Raw genomic sequence first — 21,521 nt, forward strand, 5'->3', positions numbered from 1 at the left:
GTAAAAATGAAGAAGAAGATTCTTGTTTTGCCAACTTCGAGTTAAATTTAAAAAGCAAAATTTGTAAAAATGATATTTGTGTTTCATTGTTTGAACTTGTTAATATACCGGCTATTTAAGAACATAGTAAGGCTCAAAAAATTAGATGTATCGTTAACGGCTGGCGAGTACGAAGTGGAGTATGAGTTAAAATTCGATCCTCCTGTTTTTAAGCAAAGATACGAGAAAGTTTACCACATATTGATAGACGAACGGTGGAGGACCAAGATTAGAAAACTTGTAGATTTTGGTTGTGCCGAATTCGGTATGTTTATATTTCTCAGGAGTCTCAGTATTGAAGAAATGTTCCTGATTGACATTGATGAAGTTTTGCTTGAAGAAAAGGTATTCAGAATAGAGCCAATGATTAGTGACCATTTGATAAGGCGTAACCGCCCCCTGGAAGTGTCGGTATTCGCAGGCAGTGTTTCAGACCCTGATTATAGATTAAGGAACACAACTGTTGTGACTGCTATAGAACTGTAAGTGATTGGTTAATTTTAATGAATTTAAATTTAAATTAAATTAATAATGTTTTTCTAGAATTGAACATCTTTATCCAGACACTCTAGATGCCTTCCCCTACAATGTGTTTTCATTTATTGAGCCCAAAATTGTGATAGTTTCAACTCCAAATCAGGATTTCAATGTGTTGTTCAATAAAGTCAATTTATTTCGGCACTATGATCATAAGTTTGAGTGGAGTCGTCAACAATTTGAAGACTGGTAGACATAATCAGAAATGTTAATGTACTTTCCCAATAAATATATTTTTAGGGCTCAAAATATAGTCCAAAGGTTTCCTGACTATACAGTAGAATTCTCTGGAGTAGGCTGGGGCTCCGCAGGTTCTGAACAGCTTGGGGCCTGTTCCCAGGTGGCTGTGTTTGTGCACAAAAGTTTTATTTGTGAAAAATACATATCTTCCTCCTACACCAGGCAGTGCATCTGTCTGGCTGACAGTTTTTGTAAAAGTGCCGTGTCTGAAGGAAAACTTCTGTGCAAGTGTGTGTGTCAACTCTGTGTGCCCGATCATAGTGTCGGAATTTGCACTTACTCCAGCCCCGGATCATGCAGCGGTAAAATTAAAAATGTCGAGTACAACCCGTCATTTAATATTTACTATAAGATGGTGCAGAAAATTGTTTACCCTTATGAAATAGATGGCAAAAGCGACGAAGAAAGATTACTGGACACTCTCAACTATAGGATACATACTTTCGGTTCTCTCAACAGTAGATTTTATATAGAGGAACGGGCTAGATGTGAAATCCCGGTAATGGATATTATGTATGGAAATATAGACATATCAGAGCATGAAACATGGTGAGTCCTGGGCTTTTTGTTTTATTATACTTTTCTGTCAAAGTTTGACATTTATCACTCATTTATTTCGGTACCAGAGTGCAAATTCCAGTATAAAATCAACCGTTTCAGCACACTGTTAATAAAATCCGGTTACACCATAGAAAAATGTCTTATACAAGAAACTCAGCTTAGCGAGAACTGCATCATTTGGGTGCCTCAAGAAATGGAAAACTTTAGTGGAACGTCGGAAACTTCAAGTTATAGTAGCGAGTGTGCACCCAGCGTTAGGACCGAGTCCAATAAAAACTGCAAACCCATGTCAGATTGGGACGAAGTTCGCGTGGACGAAAAGAGTGAGTGGGCAAGTTACAAAGACATGAAAGGTAAAAACTTTGTCATTTGATGTATAGCCGCGAAAAAATATATTTTATCAGCAACGGAACCGCCACTTCAAACTCAAAATAAACCCCACTCAGATTCCTTGTTGGACTCTGGTTATCAAAAATCGCCTTCGCCGCAAGACGACAGTCCCCAGTGGCTTCTCGAGGATTTAGAGGAAGTTGACCACTTTGATGATGGTAAAACTACCCCAAATTTTGCTAGCAGTGATAACAGGGTCCACTTGAAGAGACCAATAAAGGATAAACGCCTATCAGCAGAGGCACACAGGTAGATTAGATTCGCATTAGTCTTGTCTCTTAATTTCAAAAAAAAAAATTCCTTTGCCAAGCGTCAAATCGGAAGCGGTGAGAATTGATGACGCGGACAAACTTTTCGCTGCGAAAACCGTTTCGTACGGAGTGTTAAAGGCGTTAAAAAAACCGCCCGATTTTGCGATCGCGGGCCCGTCGACTTCTCCGAAAAAGAAGAAGGTCAAGTTGAAGTGTGAAGATAGCATCGAGGAAGACGCCAAAAGCATTGCCAACTGTATAGTACAAAACAGTTTGAATAAGATCGATGTTGAGGACCCAGCTGAGTTGATCCATTACTTGGGGATCATCGAGGAAAGGCCAGTGGCCAATCCTGAGCGTGCGGAAGAGCCTCAGTTAGTCGAAAACGGCGACTTGGCGAACAATAATAGGGACGATGAGGGCAAGTTGCAAGGACTTTAGGACCGCGTTTAAAAAAGAAGAATTGAGTTTATGTTCATTTTAGGTAATAATTTTGCCGGCGAAATTCGAGTAGCAGAAGGGGCGGATCATATAAACGACAACGTGGACGAGCCAGTCGTGCCTTTGCAGGACAACGGCGCCGGTTTTGAAGACAATAATGATAACTTTCGCGATGACGATGTAGCTGTGCCTGTCGCACAGGATCTTCCGGCAGTGTTGATTGTCGAAGAACCGTTGGAGCCTGCCATCGAGGTAAGTGTAGGATTTAGTTTAATTTCATACAAAATATTTTCATACTTAGCCAGAAGAGGTGGCCAGCGCCAGCAAAGAAGCGTTGTTTGATCCACTGTCGGAGCGAGATCTTTTGCAGGATTTTCATCAGACACCGCAAGCAGATGTCCTGCAAGATGGAGCGACGCATGAGCCACAAGCAGGTAAACTGTAGAGGTATTATTTTTTTTTTGTGTTATTTCCTTTGGGGGAAAAGTTTTAGATTTTTGCTTTGCAGCTTCAGTTCAAATCGGTAACTTTCCTGGCTGGCTGTTGCAGATCTTGGGCGGCTACCACATATCGTTGGAGTCTCAGATTCCAATGGAGACCCACTTTTATTGTCAGGGCGATGGTTTGGGTAAGTAACTTGATCTGTTTAATATGAATCTGTTGGAAGGGTTGATGTAGGTGTCCATCCCTCAGTGACCACCCTTGAGGCAAACGGGGACGCGGACGATGACGAGACGACAGAGTCTTCAAATAATACCGCTGATTTTGCTGAGGTGGAGCCTGGACCTTCGGATCACGACGCTAGTTCTTTGCCCGAAGAATCTCTGGGAAATAGCAGCATCAATGATGAAAGCGACGTTGGGAGAGTCTCGTCACCATCAGACTCCCATTTCGGCGGTCCCGACAAAACACATAACTATTTTTAAAATCTGAATAGTTTATTGTAAGACTGAAAGTTTTTTACAGCCGATTAATAAAACTCCAAATATCCAAAGTGTGGAACAATACTAACTTTAAAAAAGTTTGGTAGTTTAAGTTTATGTTTCAGTACCTGAGGCCAAGTCCTTATGAAAAAGTAATACCATAACTTCCATTTTTATGGAAATAAAACTATTTGCTCGGGACTACAATTTTTATTTTTTTTATTTTACATATTTAAGGATTAACCATTTTACAAAATTTTACATTCATATTAAGATAAAGAGAGAAAGACAGTATAACAGTATAAACATTATAACAACTAGAAACTATAACAAAATGTAACAATCACAATAAACAGAATTAACTGGCAGCATTCGAGCGCAACACATCAGAACGGAGGCTGCTCACAAAAGGATCCAGCTTTAAACAGTTGCACCCTTTCAGCATTCAAGTAAGGGGCGAATAAACTCCATAATTTGCGTGATGATAAGGTATGCGAAACATTGAGTTATCACAGCTTCTGTAATATGCGTTAAATTGCATGCGATGTAAAAGAACTGCTGGACAATAATACCAACCATTCAGAATCTTAAAGAGAAAAACTAAATCACTCTGAAATCTTCTGGCTTGAAGAGTATCAATATTGAAAGCCTTAGCTATAATACTGCAGTTGATCTGGTACTCATTATAGATATTAATATGCGCCTTTGAGGCCAAAGATCTTAAAAATGCTTTCTGAACAGCTTCAATGTTATCTATATAGCAGGCATAATATGGAGACCATACCACAGACGCATACTCTAGTCTAGAGCGAACCAAAGAGACGTAAAGGTGTTTGAAGCAATGTGGAGTAAGTTGGCCAGTATTACGTACAACAAACCCAAGGACTCGCATTGACCTGTTTACTACTTCAGCAAAATGTGTCACAAAATTTAGTTTAGAATCGAAGCAAACGCCCAAATCTTTAATACTAGTGACGGCCTCGATCGCGATTCCATCAATGCTATACTGGTTGTGAACCATACTCAACGAACCACTGAAGCTAATACTACAGCATTTCTTTACATTGAACGCGAGGCTATTAATCTTAGACCACATGCAAATACTATCAACGTCTCTCTGAAGCAGCAGAGCATCGTTGCGTGATCCAACCCTCCTGAATATCTTCAAATCATCCGCAAACAAAAGACACTGCGATTCCGAAACTACACCGACAATTTCATTTATAAACAAGTTAAAAAGGATGGGTCCAGTGTGAGAACCTTGGGGGACTCCCGAAAAAATATCAATTTTACCTGAGACATAATTATTAATACGAACCAACTGAGTATGACCGGACAGAAAACAATTAATCCATTGCACCAACCCAGCACCGAGGCCCATAGCTCTAAGCTTAGAGACAAGAAGCACATGACCCACCCGGTCAACGCCTTCGAGAAATCCGTGTAAACACAATCCACCTGACCAAACTCCTCAAAGGCGTTCAACAAAAATTGTTGGTAGGTGAATTAATTTGTTGCGGTATATCTACCCTGTACAAATCCATGCTGTTGATCTGCCAGAATTCCCCTGCGATGCCAGGAAAGTCTCTCACAAAATAACCTATCAAGCAGATTTGGAACCACAGACTGTATGCAAACGCCTCTATAATTAGCGATATCGCTTTTATCACCACTCTTGTGAATCGGTACCAAATAGCTAATCTTCCAAAAGTCGGGAAAAATACCTGAAGACAAGGACAGGCTAAAAATATGCTGTGGTGCCTTACTCAAAGTACAAACACATTTCTTAATCAAGCCCGTCCGGGCCATGGCAAAATCCAGTCTGAAAAGTTCATAATACTCTCAAACACATCAGTAAGTGAAACACTCATGGAGTTAAAGTCTAAACTATAATTAGGAATCACACCCCCACACTTTTCAAAAGTAGAAGCAAAATGCTTTGCAAACAAGCCAACAATATCCTGACCACAGTCGGCAACCTCGTCACCCAAATACATGTTACTGGGATATGCACTTGAACTTCGCAAACTATTTACATGTTTCCAAAAAGGTTTTGGGTCATACGTGACATCCTGATTAATTCGCATTATATATGCACTGTAACACTCACTACGCAGTGCCTTACACTGATCCCTTAACCCACAGAAATAAAAATAATCATCAGCGTTGTTAGTTTGCTTGTATTTTGTATGCGCAGTTTTTTTCATAACAATTAAGTTCTGGAGTTCACGACTAAACCATGCAGGGAAATTGGAAGACTTAAATCGCTTAACAGGAACAAACATGTCAATCGCACCATACAAAATACTATAAAAATAATCAACACAACTGTTAACATCCCGCGGGTCAAGTGCACCCTCCCAAGATATACAAGACAGATAACAATTCATTGCATCAAAGTTACAATTTCTAAAATCAATAAAAGGCATCATACTTTACACCAACATCACAATCAATAGGCAACATAATCTCATAAGCCAGGTGATGCTCTGTAACATTCAATATGCTCTCGGATGCGATACAAACCTGAGCCAAAGGCAAACTCATAAACAGATCTAAAAATCGACCAAACTTGTTAGGGATACAATTAGCTTGACCTAAATTATGGTAATTAAAACAGGCACACAGCAGATATGTCGACGCGACAAACTCCATACTCACCACACGCAAACCACTCTGCGAATTACTCCAAACCGCACTAGGTAAATTGAAGTCGCCAGCAATCAACACATCACAATCTGCGTATCAAGCCAAGAGGTCTGAAGTAGAGGAAGTAAACTCCTTATACACTGAAGTAGGCGACGAGGGAGAAACATAAATCGCACCAAGAATAAATTTTTTCACTCCAAACGAAACCTGCACGAAAATATGTTCCACAACAGAACAACTAACATGAAACACGTGTGCCTTTAACTGTCTGCGAACTGCAATAAGGGTCCCGCCTCCCCTCGTCTTACCAGTACTGCGATCTTGCCTGAAGATAATAAAGTCACTAAAATCTAGTTCTGAATCCAAGTAGTCCTCGTTAAGCCACGACTCCACCAATATAATAACATCATATATACAGCTATTAACGGACCGCGCCAACTCATTCAATCTAGTACGCACACCACCCGCATTATGATAATAAATCTTCAGTTTTTTGGATTCTTGATGTTTCTTGACAGCCTGTAGTTTTTTGGGCTTGAAGTATTCTTCTGCTGAACAACCTTCGGTACCCCTTTGACATATTGAACATGTAAACCTGGCTCGCCAACAGAACGTGCGGCAAGCTCTTCATATGCTTTCCTTAGTTGATCCCTCTGCAGTGGCATTAAGTCCGCTCTAACCTTTATAATACTATCAGCAAGAACGGTTTGCGAGGCAAACGGAGATAAGCGATGCATCAAATAAAACAACTTTCAATGGCCTGAGGCCCTCGTTGTTAAGTTTGCCCAGTCGAAATGCCTTAAATGTTGAACAATTCACCCGAGTTGCGGAAAGAACTTTAGATACATGTTCCTTATCCTGCACAACACGGAGTTTCGAGTCATCAGCTGAACTCTCCGGTACATTGTACAAGATTACATTCTTAGATCTGATGGAATGATCCTGCATCTCACTATAAATATCAGATGAAATTTCTGAACACCCAACAGACAGCTGGGTATCATTGCCCGACTTCAAAAGAAGAGAGAACATCAATCTCACCACTAAAGTCAACAGACTTGATTATCTTCAATTCCTCCAAAATGTTGCTCATTTTGTTATTTTGCTCATTAATAGAGTTGAAAATATTCAATATAACAAGAACAATGTCCGCCATCTCAATATTCTGCTTATTAACCAATCGGTCCTGAATTTTTTGACCAAGTTTGGAATAATCATTACCTGATTCTTCAGACGTGGAACCACTCGCCTGATCGTTAGAATCACAAAGAGACGATTCCGGCCTGTCCACATGCATAGTAGGCATTTCCGACAACACATGACCTGGTCTGTCGGTAGGCATAGTAGGCGGTGTTCCGTTCAACATCAGCGAGTAGCGCGAGCGAAAGAGAATGATGCAGACCTAACCTTAACCGCGGCACACTGACGACAAACCCAATCATGCACTTTATTTCTTCGCGTTGCAGCACAAATTTTATTAAAATCAGATGCGGACAGATCAGTACAAGTTTTGTGTAGCTACAAGTTGCACAAACTATATTGAGTTGCACTTTTTTTCGACCCAAATGATTTACTACAATCAGCACACTGTTTATCACTCGCCATCTCTCTCTCTTTTACATCATAGGCTATAATAAAACACAAAATATAGTGTAAATGTACTATTTATTTACCGCAAAATTGCAAGAAATTTATTAATACATTCCACAATATCCAAGACTATCTCTTTTGTTCAGAGTCCTGCAAAAAAAAAAAAAACAATTTTAATAACACAGGATTGGTACAGTTCAGTTGAACTATTTTCAAGTACAGGATTGATCAGATAGGAGCGAAAGACAATACAGCACTGTAATCATTTCTTTCATCTGAACTATGCAGTCATCATAAAACATTTGCCAAGTATACATGTTTTTTAAGGTACATTGAAATCTACAACTCACCAGTTCTAAGATTTGAACATTCTGGATTGTTCCCACAGCTGAAAATAAACAAAACTTAGGCAAATGGAAAATACTGTAACTCCAAAACTAATTTTATGAAATTTAAATCGAATCAGATAGGAGCGAAAGATGTATTCCGTATTGTAATCAAAATTGTCTCATCTGAACTATGCTGTCATTATAGTCTGGCATTGGTGAAAAAAAAAAAAAAAAAAAAAAACTCACCAGTCAACTGGAAGATATAATGGTCCCTGAATACCTCCCTAAAATAGGAAGAAGTTAATAAACATAAATAATAAAATAACGCTATTTACTCAAAAAAAAAATCAGTTAAAGCGAGTCTTTGATCTCATCATAGACTTCAGAGTGGTGCATGACATTCATCACAAAAGCAAGTTCCTTTTAAAAAATACCACAAAATTATACAAACTTTATTTTTCTCACCTGAAAAGATTCTTCCTGCTATTGTCTCAGATTGGGACTCTGCAACAACATAAAATAAAAAGATTATAGAAAAAACTACATATAAACATAATTGGGGGTATCAATTAAAAAAGTCAGTTGGTAGTGCATGTAAAAACAAATAATCAGAAAATGATCATTTTTGGTGTGTAGGTCATCATAATGGTTAAAACAGATTAGTTTCTATGTTAAACTTAAAATTGACTTACCAAATGGCCATTTAGACTGGGAAAGCTTTTACGGGTCAAATTGTATCATCACCGTATGAAAGGGTTAGACCAATAAATAAAAACTTATTTGCATAGGCAATGTCCTCTTCTGGAAAATCTGAAACAAAAAAAATAAATATCCAAATAACCCCCCAGCAACTAGGATCAAGAGTCCTTCACTTTCACAAAAGTTCAGATAGAGCTAATGTGTTCAATCACAAAAGATTCATTCAAATAGATTCATCACTTGCTATCAAACGAACCTTCCCACCCTACTCATAATATATATATTTTAATTACCTTATTGAACAGGCCGTTTTGCTTTTGCTTGAACGAAAATCCTTGGTACATCGATATTCTCTTTTATATTAATGGTGCGCCTGTGGATATAAGAGTTGCTAACAATTTTGAAACCGCAACTTAACAACTTTTCCTCCACTAATTCCAAAGAAAAAAAATAAGTTCTTGTACCGTCTTGCCGCATATAAAAATTTTCTGAAATTTTGTGGCCGGGTTTGAATCTCATTTGCGCCATATCATACAAGCCATAATCTCGAAATAGCAGGACACCTCCGGGCTTCAACAACTTGAACACATTTTTTAAAGTTCTCAAAAATTTATCAGGGTGTATAGCGGACAACACAAAAATCATAGTTATTATATCCAAAGATTCCAATTCGAGAGTGTTAAACACATCCTCTGAAGTTATATCGCACTGGAACACTTTTATAAGGGATTCATTATACAAAGAATGAAGTTTTACAATCTCAACAGCTCTGGGCGATAGATCGCAAGCGAATATTTTGAAATTCAACCCCAATTCCAGCAAAGGAAAGATAAAATTCCCTGCGCCGCATCCAACTTCAAATAGATTGCGACGCTCATCAGAGGTTTCAACTAAATCTTGAAACTCCCTTGTGGTCCAGTGTCTGTCTTTATAAAATCTAGCTTCGTTACGCTTATAAAATATATCCCAGCGCTTTTTCGCATGGACTTCGAGCATCTTTGCTTTATGTTCGTTCACTAGACGTGTATTCTGGCGCTGCAGGCGCTCTACATCGTCCGCCGTGAGAATTCTGCTTAATTTTTCACCTTCTTTATCAGAACAGTCGTTCATATTTCAAAAATACTAACTGCAACTTGCAGATTTGCGCTAAATATCATTTAAAACAAGAACAAATTTCTAAAAAGTACGCAGATGAAAGAAATATTTCCCGATTAACAGTTGCACTCGTCGAAAATGCACACAAAACATCGAAACTACACTTCCAAATGTCAAAAAGAAATGTTCCTTCAATGAGACGCTTTTTTATACCCAATTCCCAGAGAATTGACGTTATATTCTATGCTTAATTTATTCTTCTTCTTAATCAATCAGGCTAATTGCAATGAGTCGTAATAGTAGTAATTTTTATAATATTTAGAATAAATATTTTATTAAAAATTTAGTATAAATAAATTTTTAATAAAATCAAATTTTAAAAAAGCCGTAACTACTTTATATTAACATGGTTAAGTATTCTTATGTTACATTTATATGTAGCCTGGCAGAATTATCCTAACAACTTTGGCCAACAGAAGGAAAGTACTTCATTTAATCTACTATAAACACATTGAAATTTGCCCTAGCAGTAATGGCCAATAAAAAAAAAATTAAAAAAAAAACGGGGGGGGGGGAGAGGCACACATAATAAAAAAAAACAAACCCATATCTATGCAAATAAACAAAATTCCTCTGAATTTATTAAAGTGGATCTTATAGAACAAAATAAATTATTAAGACTAAAACATCTTATGTCCAGGTAAAACTGCAGTTGTCTTGACAATATTTTAGACATTCTATATTGCAGGTCATTTCTTCATTGGCAGAACAGAAATGCTTTAAAATTGTGGACCTCAATCCGCAATCTGACAAATTTTCTTTGCTGAATATTGCCGCGCCCTGCTTGTCAACATCAGAATGTCTTCTATCGTTCTTTGCTTTGCTAAAGGCTTCAGTATTGCTTAAATTGTTAAATGTCACAGTCATACTTTGGCCTGGTGAGTTGATTGAGAATATGTTATGAACTGTGCTCGGCAATATGGGGCCGAGAAGTTCCAGGCAGTAGAAATCTGATCCGTCACTCAGGATTTTGGTTTGTCTCACTTTTAACGAATTTAAAGTTGCTCCTTGAAATGAGACAGGAGCTAGCAGGGTGGGCGGAATCCCGGCCAAAGTTCCAGTTGTTGCTACTGTACTCTTACAGTTAATTAGAAAGTTGAAGAGCCCATTTACCTCAACTCCTTCAATAAATATAAGACTTTGATTGCTATTGTCAACTTGACACTCCACTTTTTGTTTAATACGAGCCTTTAAAAAATAAAATAAAATAGATAATGGATTAACAAGGTAGTAACAAGCCAAAAGTACCTGATTATAATTAATTTGTTTTATATCTTCAGCACTAATTCCCATTTTTTTCAGCCAGTGTTCATCCATTTCGTCATCTTTGTCTTCACACACATCTTCATTAGTTTCCTCAAGTGTACAGCTTTCTGAATCCAGTGTTTCATAGCCCTGATCTGAATTGCGTTTCTTCAAGGGCATAACAAATTCAATATCCTCTTGTCTTAACATTTGCCTGAAACCTCTGGTTGTTGGTGTTACCAAAGCGTGCAAGTCTGTGTAACCTGAAATCCCACCTGCGCGAAATAGCACATTAAAATTGTTGGTGCACATATAAAAATATGGACAATGTTTGGTCTTTAACAACTGGAACAGGGACCGGAAACTGTCTTTCCACGCCATGAAGAGGCTGTTTTTCACGTTTACACTTGTCGAGAGGTTTAAACCATTGTTTCCCTTGCCCGAGTTTCTTGGAAATAAAGTCAGCCAAGGAAGAAATGGGTGTTGCCAAAACAAACAACAATTGTGGAACTTTGCATTTGGCGATGCATCTAATGTTGTGTCGCTGTCTTCTACATCTAAACACCTTGTAAAACTTGTAATTCCCGATGCCTCTTCACTTACTTTTAGATTTTGTGTCCACAGAAATGGTTTCATTGAAATCAGCCTCATTTTAGTCTTTAAACTCCAATCAATTGGTAACCATAATTTTCCAGTTGCCTTAACCACTTCTACATGCTCTTTTTCATTATTATGAGAGTTTAGTTTATCCAAAATATTACTAAATGAAGTAATGGGAGTATCAGAAATAGGGACTGTGCTGCTTTGATTAAGTAGCTTGAAAAGGGTTTGGTCTGTGGATTCCTCCAATACTTCCTCTTCGACTTTACGCTTTTTTCCGTCTACTGACTCTTTCCGGAAGGGATTCTTGCGCTTTTTATATGAAAAAACGTTTTTAAATGTCCCAACTTTTTCATGGATTGGTGCTCTATTATTCAAAACGTTTCCATTTATTCTCGCCTGTAGAGCTTTCTTTTTCTGTTTCAGTTTGTGCAACTTCATAACGTCTGCAGGCCTGTGCCATTGTATATCATTTTTTGAACTTTCCGGCATCATTTAATTTATTACTTTATTTTAATTAAAACCTTTATCAATAAATTAAACAGCTGTCAAAGCTATAAAATAAACCAAATAACGGGCACCAAATATTTCTACGTTTCTACGTTACTTGCACTGCCCAAATTGCCAGGGATTATTTGCCCAACCTGCAAAATCCTCTTCTTTGCTTGAATAAACCAAATCCGTCCAAACGCCAAGTTTCTTTTTCATTTGGTAAAATTGTGACAATCAATGGGCCAATTTTTATTTTGGCAAGAAGAAGCCTGTATGGTTGCCTAATTTGAAATTATTTTTGATAATTCTCTTGCATTTTCTGTTCGCCTATTCATATTTCTGATACATTGTGATCAGTTTGGTATCGGCAAAAAATGGTTTTGATGTGGATTCTGATTCCATTCGAAACTTAGGTTATGTGGTTGTTCAAAAATGTTTGCTAGGACTGTGCTTATAAGTTTTCATCGGACAAACGCCGCTTTCGTGAGACATTCATATAAGCAAATCCATTTGGACCGATTCAACAAACCTAATAAATTATTGGGGTATTGGGATGTTTGGGATGTTGTTCTAGGGTTACATTTTGCTTTGCAGTATTTCCTGTTTTCCGCGTAATGCTAGCCAGGTTGTTCATTGCCTGCCGAAAATAGAGTACGAAGATGTTAAAAAGTGCTATGAGGATAAGAATGTCCTTTTGGTAGACGTACGGGAACCCAATGAACTGAACGAAACCGGGGTGTTACCCAACAGTATCAATATTCCCTGTAAGGATATTCATTTCCCTTATTTTTGATAATTAATTTGTTTTTTAGTAGGAGATGTGGAGAATATATTTCGGTCTATGTCAAATGAAGACTTCAAGAAGAATTTTGGTAGAGATAAACCCAATTTAGATACAATGATAGTGTTTTCGTGCATGAAAGGAATAAGAAGCGAAAAGGCGCAAATTATAGCCAACCAGTTAGGTTTTAAAAAGTAAATAAAGCATTTGGTGTATCTTGTTGTATAGTAATTAAGTTATCCTTACTTTCAGTGTTAAAAATTATATTGGTGGTTGGATGGATTGGGTTGAAAGGACAAAGGCAACTATGCAGCAACCTTAAATATTTAAAATCAGGATTTTATTATTTTATAAGTTAGAGACGTTTTAGGTTTTAAATAAAGATATAAAAATATTGTTCCCATTATTAATTCCTTACCATTTTATGTTCTATGACATTATTTAACTCTGTATGTCGGCTGTCAACGCGGTGTCAAAAAAATACGAATTTTGGTTACTTTTCCTACTTTTAAAAATTGTTTACCCAGTGTTTAAATATTTAGCCAAAAAATTGCTATTGCCAGTACGTTTCCAAACAAGCACATGAGTCGTTGCAAGGCGGGCACATTTAGGTTAAGGTTTCTGAAGTAAACTGAAAGATGGAACTCACAGAGTGGCGCCAGGACATATTTAATCAGCTACAACTCAGGAATCGAAGGGAAACCTACGGTTTTCAGGATTTGGTCGCTCAGCGTGAGACCGCCCCCTCTTTAAAATTGCCCCTCAACAGCATGACACTTTCTCTTTTGCAGATAATAAGATATTTGATAATGCCAATGCATTGCGACATGAAAACCTGCAGCTGTCGATACAAAACGAGAAACTGAGAGTTGAGGGGATTTGTGCGTCCCCCGGCAACAGTGCAGAGACTCGTTTGCAGGAGAAAATCCAGCACTTGGAACAGAAACTCTTGGCACACACAGAGGAACTGGCTGACTTGCACAAACGCAAAGGCGAAAACTCACAGCAGATTATAGATTTGAATGTGCGGGTGCAGGAGAGAGATAAGCTTATTGCCACCAAAGATGTGATGTAAGTGGTCTTAAAATTAAAATCGAAATGACGAAAATGAGGTTGCCTTTAAGGTTGGCCGAGGCAAACTCTAAAATAGTCAGTTTGAAAGCCGAGGTGAGCATGTTGATGCAGGCTAACAAAGAGTTGAAATATCAAAACGACACTTTGCGGGATGAGCATCAGGCCTTACAGCTCGCCTACAGCTCTCTAGAGGAGAAACTTAGAAAAGTACAAGTAAGCACATTGTTTTGCAAATTATTACCAAGGCTGTATCTGATTTTTCGTATTGACTGACACTAAGTGTTTACATGAATATACTTATTGACATATCTTCAAGTGGGAACTGCTATCAATTGCAGCTGCGATGATTTTGCGATGATAGGACACGATAATTTCTTATACTCAGAAAGTGACTTTTTAGATTTGAAAGGCTATTTTTCCGCCAACTTACCCATGGGGTAGGGGTGGGTGTAATGAGTCGTTGTGAGTCACTAGGTGGGCCCGCGAAATATCGTATTTTCTAAGTGATGCGCAAAAATCTAAACACCCGGCCTTTGCATTCAACCTACCAATAAAGTTATCTGTGATACTCAGAGCTGTTGTGGTTATAATTTTTATTTTTTCAAAAAATAAAGTCCCTGAAACCATTGTTAATTTTTTCAAACCTAGTTATGCTTAAAAATGTTTATTCAGTAAATATGTGTCCGCAAAGAAAAAAGGATTTTTACGAGCCGTATGTGTCGTCGAATTTGACGTTTATAGATAAACACTCTTTTGAAAACGCGCGTCAGTCCGTAGGGCATATTTTTGGAACAGGATCTCCCAAATTGCATGTAATCATTGGAGGCGACAAGTATTGCGATTTACTGGCGTTATTAAATATTTTTATAGAGCTGGCGCGCGTCCAGCGGATTAATAGTCGAGGCGAATCGTTTCTTTTGCATTTCGATTGTTTCGCGGCATCATGTTTCCGAACTATAAGAAAGTATTCGCGGTAGCGTATTCCGAATAGGTTGATAATTTTTTTTTGGTGCAACCTTTTGTTTTCAGTCCGAAAACGGCGAGCTGGTGGAACGGCTGATAAAGTACAAGGCGAAAGACGCGGAACGGATGAACGAAGAGAATGACAACTTTTTAAAGTAAGTGTTTTGCGATCGCTGCTCGTTTGTTTTTTGTTTCTATTCGGTTGCGAGGTGGCAGGCCTGTTCCCCGCTTGGCTTGGCTCACTTTTGTTTTTCGCTTATAGTTTATTTATCCTTCGATCCAGACTGAACATTTTAATGCACCATCGAAAATGTAAAAGAGAAAAAAACTCAAAAAGCATAAAACTTCGTTTAGTTATAATAAATAATTATAAGCTAAGTAATAATATTAGCTGTTATTAGAAAAAATTACTTATGTTTTTATTAAAGTCCTGCTTAAATTGCTTTTATAGACTTTTGTGCGGGGTGGCCACTATAACGCAATACTTTATCTGAGAATATACAGGGTGTACGAAAAAATCTTAAATATAAAAGTCATCTGGTTTGAAACGAAGTTTTTTTTCATTATATTTTTGCATATGCAGGGCACTCAGTGTTGTTGGGTAATGGAACCTCCTTTATATTATTACATTTTTGGATTCTATTCAAGTTTCTAGGAAAATTTCATATATAATGTTCTATACCTATGGTTTTTGACATATTTAAGGCTATATCCCAAATACCAATACCATTTTTTCCTAAAAGGAAATCTTTATTTTTTAATTTGGGTTTAATACGTTGTCGACAGGAACCTACTTTAATAGAATTTCTATAATATTTTGATAACTAATAATACAGGGTGTTCAAAAAGTAAAATTAAATACTAAATTCATGAAACTTGCAAAAATACGTTTTTTTTTTAATGGAGACCGTAATTTTATCTTATTTACCATTAAAAATAATGGTAAGTTTGTATATGCTGAAAATGTTTAGTTTTGAAAGATTGACAAATTAATATTCTTATATGAGGATTTTGCTGCGGATTTCAAGCTTTGTTAGACTTGACAACGAATAAAAAGTCAAGAAGGCCATGATAAATAAAAAACCCGAGAATGTCACATGCTCTCGGTAAAATATAATTTCATCGTTTTTATTCTATTACTGTCAAAAATATCGCTCCACACATTGTTGAAGAGCGCTTAGAGTGATATGAGTGCTTTATTCGCAATAATAAAAGTCCAGCTTTGCCTCTTCGGGAGTACCGGTAGTTATATCCAGCAAGCAGATTACTCACTAAACAGATTTTTAGTAGCATAGTGCCTGACCTACAAAATGGTTGTCATAAAAACACCAGGATGAAACCGAAAACTGTCCTTACTGAAGAAAAACAATTAGATCTTCTGCTGCATTTAGCAGAGCGAAGAAAGTTCCCTAAGCCAAGCCTCGCCTGACATTCCAGAAGTAACGTAGAGTAGCATTCAAAACGCTTTGAAAGTAAATTAAATTCCTCCCTGTTCAGTTATTAACAGCTGAGGATAAGGATGCAAGAGCAATATTTTGCGTTCCAATGATGGACTGTGATTTTCAATTGAAAAAGTATTGTGGATTGATGAAGCTAGTTTTAATACGGCCGGCACTTTTAATAGAAAAAATACCCACTATTGGTCTCCTACTAACAAACACCATATTAAAATTATTCAGAAGCAGAGTTATTGAGCCGATATTTTATGAAGGCAATCTTAATGGTGATCGGTATTTAAACCTACTAGCTACGCAGATTTATCCGCTTATTGACGCTCTACCGTAACAAATTAAACATGATCTAATCTTTCAACAAGATAGTGCTCCGTATCATACGTCAATGCCTGTTATTGACTGGCCGAACAACCGATTTCCAACTTGGATAGGTCGACACGGAACAATACCTTGGCCAGGTCGTAGCCCTGATTTGACGCCTGTAGATTTTTCAATGCAGAAACTTGAAAAATATAGGTTATCAAATAGGGAGAATTGAAAAGAGACAAATCCACGTTAGCTGTTCTTTAAGTGTTATTAGTTTTAGTTGTTAAAAAAAAATTGCCGAAATTTGATAAATTATAGTTTTTTTTACCAAAAATGTGGCGTATTTTATAAAATTTAGGTCAACAAATTATTGATAATTTTGAAATAGTAACTGCCAGCCTCATCCATTTCGTTAAAATATGATTGATTTTAAACACTGTCATAGCCAACTAAGAGTGTAGATATAACAAAGGTTGAAACCCGCCGCGAAATCGTCATATAAAAACATTAATCTTTCGAAAACTAAACATTTTCAGCATAGACAACCTTATACAAACTTATTTTTAATGGGGAATAAGATAAAATTATGAAATTTGGCGGTTTCCATTAAAAAAGAAAGATTTTTTGAAGTTTTCTTAATTTAGTATTTAATCTTACATTTTGAACACCCTGTATTATTACTTATCAAAATTTTATAAAAATTTTGCAGGTATTAAACCTAAATTAAAAAATAAAGATTTCCTTTAAGGAAAAATTGGTATATTTCTGAGGGCCTGCAAATGACGTATTTGAGATAAAAACTTAGATATGTCAAACCATTAGATCTAGGTACAGAACATTTTTCTAGAAAGATGAGTAGAATCCACAGATGTAACAATATACTGAATGTTCCATTAAAAAAAAAGAAGTTGTGTTGACCCAGGCAACACTGAGTGCCCCGTATATGCAAAATATAATAAAATAAAACTTCGTTTCAAATCAGCTGACTTTTGTATTTAAGATTTTTTTCGTACACCCTGTATATTCTGGAATAAGGTATAGGGTTACGTTATATTGGCCACAATTTCTTCTTATAAACTGCATGAAAATACGTGAATATTAAAAATTGAAACAAACGATTTTTTGATTATGGCAAAATAAAATTTCAAGTTTAACGAAACGACGCGTTTTCTAAATTTATCTGGAATTGCCCAATCTGTTTTTCCCGCGCGTCTTGCCCCCCTGCCCTCCCGCGCGCCATATTGTTCGACCGAATTTATGATTTTATGAAACCGAGCAGAATGCGTTTATAATTCGTGGAAATGTAAACAATAATTTTTGACGTGCAGCGATCCGCCCGCGAGAACATAGGAGGCGGCGGCTCGCCATTTTCTTTTGTTGTCGTTGTGCGCTTTGACAGTGTTTATAATTTGACCGCTTTTTAGTATTACTCGCCTCATATAAAGCGTGACGCACATTGATAGAAGCATATAGCTACTAGTTTTATATTATATAATTGCTTGATGCCGATAATAACTTTTGAACACGGATGATTTCAGTAATGTACCCCTTCTATGGAGAACTACCCAAATAATTATCACTAAATTATCACCAATTTCCACTAGTCATCATTACAATCATCTTGTTTCCAGTAACGATCATTTCATTACGATACAGCGTGTTTAAAATACACAGGGTATCTAATAATAATTGAAATACGTTGTAATAACAACAATGATCATAATCAAATTCCCTTTGCTTCTGAAACCTACGAAAAATGTTTTCTTTTTTCAATAATTATAATAGTGTCTGTATTATCGACATAAGCAAGGCCTTACCAATGCTTTAAGAATTAAAATATAGTTGCAGCACTCTTTGTCGTGTTGAGATATTAACCGCGTCTTCCTCTCCACGTGCAGTGGTTGGTTGTTCCACGCGTATACGAGGGATCTCTGATTGTATGTTTGTTCCGCGTGTAGCATATCCATACACGTGGGGGTTTCCAAAAGTATGATATATTTATAGATAGATAATAGGACGTCCTTAATAAAGTTACTTTTGCTTTTAACTAGTTTAAAATGAAAATTTTTAAACAAAGATATGCGCTGCTTGGGCAAAAATATTGAAAATTTAAATTTATTTTCATAAGCCTTAATGCCATCATGCTCTAGCGCAAGCCCTTTTAAAAAAGAAGCTATCAGTAAATCCCACAGAGTGTATGTTTAGTATGGGAACACTATTGATTTCAAAATTTAAAACACCCTCTGGAATTTTGTGTTAAGAATACAATATGTCTATTGTCAACCCCTTCAGTTCTTGTTCTTTTTCAATGGTTTAATTTTTCGTTCGGCTTGATAGCTTCTTTTTGAAAGGAGTTGTTAAGCTTTGAGCATGATTACCTTAGTCTTATGGAAATATATTTAAATATTCATTAATTTCTATTATGTACAATAATTGGTTAAATAGTGGAAATACAAAGGAAAAATTAAGATCAATTAACATATTATCTTAGTAGCAGAAAACGTAAATAGCGTTAAAGATTATATTTACAAATATTTTGCCCCGTTAATCTGATAGACAACGAGATAAAAACAGTCCCTCGTTGAATTTACTGCCACAACCTTCCACTACGTTACAGACATTTTGCTACTTAATTCGGTTACCGAGTAGAAGATCGGCGGCACGTTGCGGAGTGCGGCCACTTATATTTTAACTCTTTAATCTTTGGCTTTACCTAGTAAATATGTGGTGCTCAACAGCTCGAATCATCTTCAAAAGCTCTCATATTGGTGATAATAAAGAGAGCGCCGCTGTTGTACTACTTCTCATATACCGTGTTGCCGGTTTTTTCATTTTACTTAAAAATGTTTGCAAAATTCGGGCCTTTGTGTTTAACGAACATCGCTGGATGAAACGTTTTTAAAGATCTTGGATCCGGCGGTGCGGTAAAGTTTGGGAGTAAGTTGTAAGTCACGCTTTTATATGAATGGTGTCTGGTATATTAGTGTTAATATCGTGCTTTTTTGTGTTCCCGAGCCTCCTTGTATATTTGTCTTGCAGCGAGGGCGCCAAACAATTTTCCTCTGTACTCAGCACCTTTGGTATTTTTAGGTATGTATTGCCTGTCTAAACGTAGTCGCCGTTAATGGCCGCCCGGTGGAGAGTAACGTTTGCTTAATACCTGGCGGTTCATATATACTTGAGGCATGCTTTTAGTTTTCCTATATGTAATGACGCTTTTACGTAGTTATTGTTTAGTGGAACTATTCCCGTATTTTGGAGAACGTGGAAATAAGACTTAAATCCTTGTTTAAATCCCTATATGGGATGCGTTAGATCCTTGGCAGGGCAAAATTTTTACAATAAGATTCATGTACAACTGATTTTTTCTATTAGCCTAAATTTAAACTTTAATGTTAACTACTGTAAGTAATGCATAAGCATTTCGACCCACTTATTTGATTATATTGTTGGATCCGGCATTTAAAAAAAATTTTTCGATCGATATCGTGGTCGTTCCAGAAAACGGCACGCCCGTCTCCAGAAGGAAATCGAGGAGGCCTGTAAGGACACCCGGGGCATGTCGTCAGACGAACTGCAGGAAGGTTTCGGTCCTTTGTCGCAGTCCGCGTTGCCAACAAAGGTGCATGCCCGATTTGTAAGTGTCATCTACTTGTCCGAGTACGAGTTCTTTTTATTGTATCTTAACCTTCAAGTATGTTCGAAAAATCAAAATCGTTGGTTACAGCCGGAAAAAAATTAAAAAGTAGCTGAGAGATAGTATAGGCAAAAACGGAGACGTGAAAAATATGGCCCAATCGAAGAAGGGAATCGGATGTCCCTATACCTATTTTTCGATTTTATTGAATTTGAAGGTGGTTGCGAGTTGTCATTTTTCGATAATTGTTGTGAACCAAATCGAGAAATAAATTTGTTATTTTATTTATACACCTTTCTTTGTTGCGTATGTTCCCATGCCAATGAAAAAAAAACGAGTTTTTGTCATCACCGATTGGCTTTAAGTAAATAAACTTAAACTAACGCAACCCACACATGGTAGCGTCCCTTAGTGCGTCACTTAGGAAAGATGCTGGCATCACTTGAATTTGTTAATAAATTTTGCCCTAGTAATATGCAATTATTCTTTGGTTAGATAGTAATATGTAATTTTCATATGTAATAATTTCCTCCGCAAGATAGAGGGCGTAGAAGCAACGAAACCACACTACTACGATGGCAACGAAAATTCTCTCTCTCAGTTGTCTAAATCTTTCTGATAGTATAAAATAGTTTGGCTCTATTAGTTGTATATAAAATATATACAACTATAAAATTGAACTCGAAGCGGATCATAACATTTCGGACCATGTGCAAGTTTTATTGTTGCACGCGCATCCGCCTCCGCGTCAAGATAATTTATTCCAAGATGCCAATAGGTTACCTTCGCCGTACTTTAGTGCAAAGAGGTGAGGGCATTCGGTTACCCAGTTTCCAAAGTGCTTATTAACGCTTTCTTTCCAATTTTTAATGAGTTTTAATTAAGTAGATGGTCCTTAAGAGAAAACATTTTTATAGAATTAATTTTGGTGCCAGTTTTTATAATATCCAAAGTATTAATATTATTATTAATTAATGGGTAATTTCCCTGCCTATTTTTTGTTCATTGCCTCAGACCAAATACCATAATTAATTGTATAAAATGAAGAATGTAAAATTATACAAAAGGCTAGTGTTTTTTGTACTTAAATACGCTATGTTCAATTTGTTCTTAAGTACTTTCAGTAGTTACAAACCTTCTTTAATTAAAACACATCCCATATATA

General features: G+C 36.8%; 5 protein-coding genes and 2 non-coding genes across 15 annotated transcripts in view; 3 read left to right on the forward strand and 4 right to left on the reverse strand.

Moving 5' to 3' along the window:
* Window positions 1-20: 20 nt before the first annotated feature.
* LOC132701933 (uncharacterized) lies at window positions 21-3,577 on the forward strand. Of its 7 annotated transcripts, none has more exons than XR_009618834.1 (10): window positions 21-521; window positions 583-765; window positions 817-1,365; window positions 1,477-1,730; window positions 1,782-2,016; window positions 2,078-2,439; window positions 2,503-2,711; window positions 2,761-2,906; window positions 2,968-3,087; window positions 3,153-3,167. XR_009618834.1 is itself a non-coding variant. In XM_060670253.1 (10 exons), the coding sequence occupies exons 1-10, from the start codon at window positions 70-72 to the stop codon at window positions 3,383-3,385; spliced, it is 2,745 nt and encodes a 914-aa protein (XP_060526236.1). In that variant the 5' UTR covers window positions 21-69; the 3' UTR covers window positions 3,386-3,577. The 7 variants fall into 7 exon arrangements, 5 of the variants coding, with proteins under 5 accessions (XP_060526236.1, XP_060526238.1, XP_060526237.1 ...); XR_009618833.1 differs by having other exon boundaries at window positions 3,138-3,156; XM_060670253.1 differs by having other exon boundaries at window positions 2,761-2,893; window positions 3,138-3,577.
* Window positions 3,578-7,690: 4,113 nt separating this feature from the next.
* Window positions 7,691-9,930, reverse strand: LOC132702034 (tRNA N(3)-methylcytidine methyltransferase METTL6). The gene is made up of 6 exons (XM_060670433.1): window positions 8,943-9,930; window positions 8,643-8,760; window positions 8,416-8,454; window positions 8,197-8,234; window positions 7,972-8,009; window positions 7,691-7,771 (listed from the first exon to the last, which is right to left on the reverse strand). Exon 1 carries the CDS (start codon window positions 9,757-9,759, stop codon window positions 8,944-8,946), a length of 816 nt encoding a protein of 271 aa, XP_060526416.1. The 5' UTR covers window positions 9,760-9,930; the 3' UTR covers window positions 7,691-7,771; window positions 7,972-8,009; window positions 8,197-8,234; window positions 8,416-8,454; window positions 8,643-8,760; window position 8,943.
* LOC132702708 (small nucleolar RNA snR60/Z15/Z230/Z193/J17) lies at window positions 7,844-7,925 on the reverse strand. The gene has a single exon (XR_009618947.1). It is a non-coding gene; the product is annotated as a small nucleolar RNA snR60/Z15/Z230/Z193/J17 (small nucleolar RNA).
* LOC132702710 (small nucleolar RNA snR60/Z15/Z230/Z193/J17) lies at window positions 8,076-8,162 on the reverse strand. The gene has a single exon (XR_009618949.1). It is a non-coding gene; the product is annotated as a small nucleolar RNA snR60/Z15/Z230/Z193/J17 (small nucleolar RNA).
* Window positions 9,931-10,363: 433 nt separating the features above from the next.
* On the reverse strand, window positions 10,364-12,283 carry LOC132701972 (protein downstream neighbor of son homolog). The gene is made up of 2 exons (XM_060670333.1): window positions 11,053-12,283; window positions 10,364-10,992 (listed from the first exon to the last, which is right to left on the reverse strand). The coding sequence occupies exons 1-2, from the start codon at window positions 12,142-12,144 to the stop codon at window positions 10,435-10,437; spliced, it is 1,650 nt and encodes a 549-aa protein (XP_060526316.1). The 5' UTR covers window positions 12,145-12,283; the 3' UTR covers window positions 10,364-10,434.
* A 104-nt stretch (window positions 12,284-12,387) lies between these two features.
* LOC132701973 (rhodanese domain-containing protein CG4456-like) lies at window positions 12,388-13,317 on the forward strand. Its single transcript, XM_060670334.1, has 4 exons — window positions 12,388-12,686; window positions 12,736-12,905; window positions 12,954-13,116; window positions 13,175-13,317. The coding sequence occupies exons 1-4, from the start codon at window positions 12,574-12,576 to the stop codon at window positions 13,242-13,244; spliced, it is 516 nt and encodes a 171-aa protein (XP_060526317.1). The 5' UTR covers window positions 12,388-12,573; the 3' UTR covers window positions 13,245-13,317.
* A 66-nt stretch (window positions 13,318-13,383) lies between these two features.
* LOC132701893 (autophagy-related protein 16-1) overlaps window positions 13,384-21,521 on the forward strand; it is a 491,273-nt gene continuing 483,135 nt past the window's right edge. The window contains exons 1-6 of one of the 3 annotated variants that reach the window (XM_060670180.1): window positions 13,384-13,654; window positions 13,714-13,993; window positions 14,047-14,209; window positions 15,026-15,114; window positions 19,759-19,809; window positions 20,221-20,356. In XM_060670180.1, coding sequence (XP_060526163.1) covers window positions 13,561-13,654; window positions 13,714-13,993; window positions 14,047-14,209; window positions 15,026-15,114; window positions 19,759-19,809; window positions 20,221-20,356 — 813 coding nt within the window. In that variant the 5' untranslated portion in view covers window positions 13,384-13,560. Of the gene's footprint in view, window positions 13,655-13,713; window positions 13,994-14,046; window positions 14,210-14,904; window positions 14,970-15,025; window positions 15,115-19,758; window positions 19,810-20,220; window positions 20,357-21,521 lie in introns of those variants that run through there. The other 2 variants (XM_060670181.1, XM_060670183.1) reach the window with 2 other exon arrangements.

The sequence above is a fragment of the Cylas formicarius genome, unplaced genomic scaffold (genome assembly GCF_029955315.1).
Source record: "Cylas formicarius isolate icCylForm1 unplaced genomic scaffold, icCylForm1.1 PGA_scaffold_5__7_contigs__length_24384050, whole genome shotgun sequence".
In the NCBI taxonomy this organism is placed as follows: Eukaryota; Metazoa; Arthropoda; class Insecta; order Coleoptera; family Brentidae; genus Cylas; species Cylas formicarius.

Bases quoted from the DNA above. Each gene is read 5' to 3' on its own strand.
- LOC132702034 (XM_060670433.1), bottom strand. From the start codon at position 9,759: ATGAACGACTGTTCTGATAAAGAAGGTGAAAAATTAAGCAGAATTCTC.
- LOC132701933 (XM_060670253.1), top strand. From the start codon at position 70: ATGATATTTGTGTTTCATTGTTTGAACTTGTTAATATACCGGCTATTT. The intron at 766-816 runs GTAGACATAATC...ATATATTTTTAG, and splicing joins CGTCAACAATTTGAAGACTG to GGCTCAAAATATAGTCCAAA. The intron at 2,894-2,967 runs GTAAACTGTAGA...TTTGCTTTGCAG, and splicing joins GACGCATGAGCCACAAGCAG to CTTCAGTTCAAATCGGTAAC.
- LOC132701973 (XM_060670334.1), top strand. From the start codon at position 12,574: ATGTTTGCTAGGACTGTGCTTATAAGTTTTCATCGGACAAACGCCGCT. The intron at 12,687-12,735 runs GTATTGGGATGT...TTTGCTTTGCAG, and splicing joins AAACCTAATAAATTATTGGG to TATTTCCTGTTTTCCGCGTA. The intron at 12,906-12,953 runs GTAAGGATATTC...TTTGTTTTTTAG, and splicing joins CAACAGTATCAATATTCCCT to TAGGAGATGTGGAGAATATA.
- LOC132701972 (XM_060670333.1), bottom strand. From the start codon at position 12,144: ATGATGCCGGAAAGTTCAAAAAATGATATACAATGGCACAGGCCTGCA. The intron at 10,993-11,052 runs GTACTTTTGGCT...TATTTTTTAAAG, and splicing joins AACAAATTAATTATAATCAG to GCTCGTATTAAACAAAAAGT.